The sequence below is a fragment of the Opisthorchis viverrini genome (assembly GCF_000715545.1).
Source record: "Opisthorchis viverrini unplaced genomic scaffold opera_v5_39, whole genome shotgun sequence".
Lineage (NCBI taxonomy): Eukaryota > Metazoa > Platyhelminthes > Trematoda > Opisthorchiida > Opisthorchiidae > Opisthorchis > Opisthorchis viverrini.
The window spans coordinates 800,890-808,359 of record NW_008751696.1 but is presented as its reverse complement, the minus strand read 5'-3'; the positions used below and the strand labels follow the sequence as shown (position 1 = coordinate 808,359).

The window sequence follows — 7,470 nt, the reverse complement described above, 5'->3', positions numbered from 1 at the left end:
TCAAAAGCACGGATTAGCTCCAAACTGGTAGCCGTGACAACCTTCTTACGACGACATAAGGGCAGATATCGTTGTTTTCCAAAGATTTAAATGCATAAATGACCATACAGCCCAACTGAGACTGAATTCAATGGCCGATTTGCGTTGGTCTCGGTACCCATGGACACTGATGGACAACTGCTTTAGCTTTCTGCTAACCGCAGATTTTTTCATGCCTTGGTAACTTCCGAAATGACCGATTTTTTTCGGGCCACGTTGTGGCCTCCATCAGCATGCCAGTCATGAATTCAAGTTGTTCACATGGCCATCAGCTGTCAATGGCACGGATAATTGACTGCCGGTTGTTTTGGAACATATTTATTAGTGCTAATCACTCTCGTCCGGAGTTGATTCTCTCTTCGTGTTCCAGGGTTGTGTAGGGTGCAGACCAGTAGCCAAACAACTGAGGGATTGTTAAATCCTTAACTTAGGCAAATTTACCGGCATTGTCTTCTGGACTCTTCTAGTTGTTCCATTATGATTTACTGACCGCAAGGCCCATGATTCGATCCCACCTGGGCATCTCGACTTCCCCTGTTTAGGTCTGGGCAACCTTGTAGTATCCCAGCCCTCGTGTTTCTTTCGGATGGCACAGCAACTAGGCACCGGAAAGGTGCTACAACTGAATGTTTTTTATTTTTCCATTGCCGGAATTGAATTTCCACTGGAACGAGTTCACCACATCTTTGTACAGTGCTGGGAGTACTGCCTATGATACGGCGCTACCAGACTCGCCCAAGCATTGTATATCGGACGAAACAGTGGCACTTCTTGAATCTCGCCGGTCCTGAACACATTCAGCCGGACGAATTATTCGCCAACTGAAGTTTAGCGTGCGCACCGACCGTTGAGCCTGGTGTAAACAAAAGGCTGAGTAGATGGAAGAGGCTCAAAAAGCCGGGAGTTCCCAAAGGTTATTTCTTGCGACCGGATCACGGAAACCTCTTGCGAGTGAAACCATCTGGGATCAAAGAAGCGCGGCCAACTTCAGTGAAGAAGAACGCCTCAACCGCTGGGTCGAGTACTTTGAACAGTTCTCGTGGCGACCTGCTACCTGTCATCTGGATCCTCGAGCTTTAGTAGAAACCTGGACTACAAACCTGGAACCTTCTACAGCTTCGGAGGTTCCTAACTGCATATGTCCTCTCAAGCGCCATCGAGCTCCTAGCCCTTGATTGCTTCTCACTCGCATTGTTCAAGTTATTCGGAGGTTCTGCATATGTCCTCTCAAGCGCCATCGAGCTCCTAGCCCTTGATTGCTTCTCACTCGCATTGTTCAAGTTAATGCTGGCCTGGTCTATTTACCCCCTTTTGGGGAACGGAGACTGTCCCAGGCATCATCATCAGCTTAAACAACTTTTCGTGCAGTGGTTATAGCTGCCACCGATGATTCGGGGAGCTCGGTAGCTAGCTGCGCATTGGAGGTGGCATAGTTGTAATCGGTGCGTCAATATAGAGTTACCAGTGAACTTTTCACCAGAGATTACGAGAGAAGCTATGCGTCAGGCAATAGCTTGACTGGACGAGCGCCACTGAGGGCGCGACTTGGCCATGTCTGACTGTCACTAATCCGTCTCCGGGGGTCTCCATCCAACGAGACTGCAATGACAAGCGCAGCTGAGTTTGATGGTAACGGTTTTCATACTTCGCTATCAAGTCATTGGTTGACCTCCCCTGGTTGGTTTCTACCCTTCCAAAGGTTGTGCTAACAGAGCTTTTCGAGGAAGCCGGTCGACTAGAGTACGGAGCACGTAGCCAAGCCAGCGAAACCTATGCAGTGTGGCGTACTTCAGCATTACTGATCCGGTGTTCCAATCAGAATCGGGAAATGCTATGAAGACATCGATGGTCAAACACTGAAAGTTTTCTGACGTCCTCAGCACACAGCCCCCAGGTTAATATAGAGCGCACGCAGCATTGTAAACCCAACCCTTGACAGATAAGCTGACGTCACGCCTAAGCCACAGGTGATACAGGTTCATGAAAGCTGCACTTGACTCTCCAACCTGAACGGAAGTAATATATTTGGGTAAACCGCCGGGACTGATACAGCTCCCCAGGTAGACAAATGTGTCTGCTACCACAATCGGTTTGAGTCATAGGCACAAGAGGCCGTTAAAAGTAAGTGCAGCATAAATGTCCACGGCAGACTGTCTAACACTGGAAGCTGTGTAGGTTAAGTCTCGTGGCGTATGTTGAGTCATCGTTAGCCAAAGTACTGTTTTCCGTGCCCATTTCAGGTTGGTGTAGTCAGAGAAGTGGTCACCCAGACAGAGTTATGAAAGAGATTCCGAAATGTTCGGATACTACCGGTGCAACTCACCTTCTAGCATGAGGATAGGGTGATCCCAAGTGTGCCTTGGGGATGATACGAGATATGGTTACTAATCGATTTCGATGGCGCTGTTGTCATATCTGAATGAGTGCCTGCGTCAAATTGGCTCAGGGGTTAGAGCGCTTATCTACTGACCGGAAGAACCGTTGTTCGAACTCGAACTCTAGACTTCTATCTAGGCTTGGGTCATCTGGCATTATTCCAGCCGTCGTGCTACCTTCAGGTGGCATGGCAGTTAAGCACCGAAATGGCTTTACAACTGAATGCATCTGGCATATTCCAGCCGTCGTGCTACCTTCAGGTGGCATGGCAGTTAAGCCCCGAAATGGCTTTACAACTGAATGATTTCTCCTTCCCCGTCCATATGTCCTATTTTCTCCGAAGAACGCCTTTAAAGAAACTATGGTTGTGCGGCAGCGCAGCATCAGTTTTGGGCGGTTATGTTGGATGGTCATCATATGTGCTGGGTTGCATTATTTATTTGTCTACGGCAGTATGTATGAATCTGATGGAAACAGCTTGTGGGGACGATGAGTACGGAAGTGCTTCAGTGTGCAACTTTAATATGGGCTATACTCTTGTTAATCATTTCATGTCCATATTTCCTGTTCTCCCACTTCCTTTTCCTAACAACAACACCAATGTCACCGAAGCAGATGAGTTTCACTATTTACTACCGGTGTATTACCATCGCTATCTTGTTGTGGAGACATCTTCGCTTTGTAAGCAACATACGACGTACTTTTTGTGGGAAACGAGAGTTTGAGATAAACCATTACTGGGTCCATTTCGATCCGTCTTTCAATCCCGTAAATTTCCTTCCACCTATAAATACACTTCCTCTCGTTTATATATTACCTTCCAGGTTCTTCTGTCCGAGCCATCAACATGCGAGTGTGTTCCTCCACGGAAGCGCTGCGTGCTCTTCTGGACGACAAGAAGTAAATGCCATATTATTTTCGAGCCTTCGAGACAGGTTGTTGTTAGTTGTTAACTTCAGTGCTGACTGGGCTCCTCAATGTACCCACGTTGCCGACGTGTTGAAGGTACTGGCAAGCGAGCAGGAAAATTCAGTGGTTGAATTCGTCGAAGTGAGTGTGTTATATTCAGTGCGTTTTCTTCGGCGCCTGCAGAACAGCACTGCACAATTTCGCTTTGCTGTTTACTGGCTGCCGTAAATCAAACGTTTTTGCCAAACACTCCATTCCTGGCCCAGCTAGCTCAGTGACGCTTCGGGGTCCTCAAGGAGTGCTAACAACTATATCCGTATGTGAAAATTATCATCACTACCATCTAGTTGAGCTGACCGTTGCCAACTGTATATTCTCGAGATTCGTGATTAGACATGTGAAAGCCCTTAATCCATTCCAAACGAAACTCATTCGTAAGTAATAGCGGTGTTACTTTAGTACAACGGTCCCCAAACTCTGGTGATGGCCAACTCACCAGGGACCTCATACTCTGTCCCACTCAAATAAAGTACATGTGTATGGTGTTTTTTATCCGTGCCGACATTCAGTTAACCGACCGCACTATGTGATTTTCTTCTCTTCAAGTTCCATTGTAGCAAACTCAGGGACAACCATCCGGTTATATTTTTTATTGATCCGGAAGCCGTCGTCTTCATTCATCAGCCTTCATATTAGAAGCATCCAGGTTAATACGTTATATGCGTCCTTTACGTTTAGCTATGTGGACTCAAGATAGCTCACTGGTTAAGAAGCAAGCTTACTGATCGAAAGGTCCGTGGTTCGAGACCATCCTTCGCATCTGCACTGTTCCTGTTTAGCCCTTGGCAACCTGACAGTAACTTAGCCCTGGTGTTTACTTCGGGTGGTATTGCAGTTATGCGCCGAAATGTTACAGCTGAACGGCTATCAGTATCATTTTTATTACTTTCGAGGCGCTCTGATCTGCTGCTGTTTACTGACTAGGTGAACATATATCATATTTGTACCTATTATGGGTAGGTATGAAAATGAACGCATCACATTGAATGCATTTGTTGGTTAATGCAGTGTTTGGCATTGTTTAGCCTTAATGCTCACGTCGAATCCAATAACCGGCGTTGCCAGCGTTGGCCATGACTTATTTGAGCATGTTATTGTTGAATTTTGCGAGTGATATTTTCTAGCCTCGCTGGCTCTCATGAAAGTTCCGAGTATTCTGCATTTGCTATCCGCACTGAAGAAACCGAATTTTTGGCGAGATGGCCCAGGTGGTTAGAGCGCGAATTTACTGACCGGAGGGTCCGTTGTTCGACCCCGACCTCTTTCTCTCAACTTCCCCTGTCTCGGCTTAGGCAACCTGGCAGTATCCAAGCCCTCGTACTTCCTTCGGTTGGCATAGCAGCTAGGCACCGAAATGGTGTCGCAGCTGAACGATCTTTTTTAAAATTGAAATTCGACGGTCATCAGCAACACATATATTCGACTTGATCCCATAATACTTAGGTTGCCCATCAGAAGAGGTGACTTTTTAACTTGTCGCTTTTAACAGACGTCACAGGCTTATGTTCCTCCCATACTTCGATTTACGGACCAATATGGCTTCCTAGATAACAACAGTTCCCTTAGAAAACCAACCAATAACGTTGGGATTACAAGCTATGAATTCTAATCTACTCATAAACCTTTAACACCAGGCACCGGTGACAAAAACCTGCGCGATTGTATGGGTCATGTGCTGTTGTCACGTACCTTTCTGTCCCAGAGGCAAGTTAAAACAATAGCCTGGCTTGGAATCGCATGCGATATGACTCATGTGCGCAAGCTACTGAACCTTCCGCACTTAATTTGAAACCTTACACTCGTCTAGTCACAAGGCCATTCTAGGATTAGTTCGCTTGTGTTCCGTGGTTCACGAGACACATGCGATTGCGAACTGATTGGTTTTAACGGGAGACCCAACTGACTCGCGGTTGAATCTCTCTCTCTCTCTCTCTTTCATTACGCTCCGAGGATTCGCAAGTTTCTCGTTGGGTCTCATGCGTATCAGCGGTCTGATCAAACCCGTCAGCTCTTACCCTTGATCAACCTGTCACACACATCAACCAACGTGAAACAGATTTGTGGATTTAATTGTGTAATGGAACGTAAATGAAAGATGTACGCATGTGTATTTCTATTCAACACGTTCACCGTCCTCATAACAGCGGATTTTGCGAACGGGCGCGCGGCCTTACGCGCACGTGAAGGGTTTTCATTCTTAGAGCACCTTAATTTCATCTCGATTTACCATTAGATGACCATCGGGACGCACAAACTAGCTCAAGCGTGCTTTGAAATTAATCCAGGGACAGATTCATGCGACTTTGAGACGTTTTAAAAGTAGGGAATTTGTTGCTCGAATTGGATGCCACCTGAGAATTGAAGAGTGAAAATTCCGATTAAACACACTGGTATCTCATCCGCAAGGGGTTTTTTTAGCATAAAAACCGTAACATAGAGTGAAACCACAGACAATCAGCCTGGTGTTAACTGAGCGAGTGTCAAATAATACAGATATTTCAGAATTTCGATCATATGGTCTAATTTGCTGATCAGGTGACGTCCCAGTAACAGAGTTGTGTATTGCGGAGTATCTTTTTGTCTTTCTTTCTAAGGTGTACATATGTTTTCCTTGGGTTTTTGTAGTGGTCCGGAGACATACTTTCTACAACAACTAACTCCGGTAGCCGACGAAATACAATCATTTGCCGTTCGCGTTACTGTTACCGAGAGACTCAACTCATTCTTTCATTTCTGCTATTCTTCAGCTGAAGAGTCTTCGACAACCCTATGCGTAATGTGTTCCCAATAAAAAATACTTTGCTACCTCGAAAGTTGTGCTAACTCACTCATGAAGCGGCCTTTATGTAGATCATTCAGTTGAACTATATCACAAACGAGGGATTCATTTGAGTCTCTCATTAACCCCAACGTAATTTTCAAAAGAGCATATTTCGTCAGTTGCGTACAATTTGGTGTTCAAGTGGAAGATTAGGTTGATAGAATCCCGAAGATCACGCCTAACTAATGAGCTCCAAGAAAGACTAAACTGTTGTTAGGCTGTCGCAGAACTTTCTACGACCTTATGAACTCCGTGTTCCGTCAAGAAATAACCCCATAAACTTTGGAGACTGCTCTCAATGAAAACTTTGTGACCTCTAGGCATTAGAACCACTGTTCTCTTGGATCTTTGTGTGTATTCTTGCCGAATATTACGTACTAATGATAGAAATGGTCTAATTGGTCACTCATTGACCATAAGTAGTGTAATTCTGTTCCATCCACCCATCCGTCCATCGACTAGTTCGGTGGCACTACGGCGAGCGGAATGATGGCTCAGTAGCGTGGGTTGCGGTCGTTCTTTCCGACGACGGTCTCGTCATTCTCATTGGACGTGCGATTACGCGGAGCTCATGAGACGCGGGACGTGAACGCACATGAGTAAGTAAGTCAGCAGCACACATCATCATCATCAACGACAGCGTGACATCAGTGCTCAACACCAATGCTTCACTGCCGTACAGCCATGACTTACTTAAAAGCCTTATTGTAAAGAAAAGAATAAAGGTGGATGGGGGAGGGACTTAGTGCTAGCTTAACACAATCATTCCGAGGTGCCTACACCTCCAGACATTCACTCAGGCAATCTGGACAGAAACTGACAACAAGAACGCCACTGACAACGGTTGGCAGCCATATCTTGTAGTGCTCTCTGTTTCCCCACTCCGAATTGGGCATGGAAAACAGTACTCTCTTCGGCAAACGATGGTTCGGCATACGTAACACATGTCCCAACCAACGCAACTTCTGGTGCTGGACACATTCTTCAATGGAAGTACCCGTTACACAACCGAAAACACGCTTTCTGACTGCCTCGTTACGGATTCGCCGACACCAACCCACGCGAGCTATGGTTCTGAGACAACGATTGTCGAACATCTGAAGACGTCTCAGTTCCGCTGCTCGAATAGGCCAAGTCTCACAGCCGTACAACAAAACAGCCCGAACTGTAGCTTGATACACACGTCCCTTCAGACTCAGGGATAAACCATTCTGACGCCATAGGTGTCTCAAGTTAGCAAACGCGGCCCGAGCCTTGCAGATTCG

At 46.1% G+C, this 7,470-nt stretch overlaps 1 protein-coding gene across 1 annotated transcript in view; it reads left to right on the top strand.

Moving 5' to 3' along the window:
- Window positions 1-917: 917 nt before the first annotated feature.
- The window catches only part of T265_02972 (hypothetical protein), a gene marked incomplete at both ends in the record, with an annotated part of 15,193 nt that continues 8,640 nt past the window's right edge, over window positions 918-7,470 (top strand). Inside the window, 4 exons of the mRNA XM_009167351.1 lie at window positions 918-1,163; window positions 1,697-1,845; window positions 2,516-3,112; window positions 3,240-3,465. Coding sequence (XP_009165615.1) covers window positions 918-1,163; window positions 1,697-1,845; window positions 2,516-3,112; window positions 3,240-3,465 — 1,218 coding nt within the window. The remainder of the gene's footprint in view (window positions 1,164-1,696; window positions 1,846-2,515; window positions 3,113-3,239; window positions 3,466-7,470) is intronic.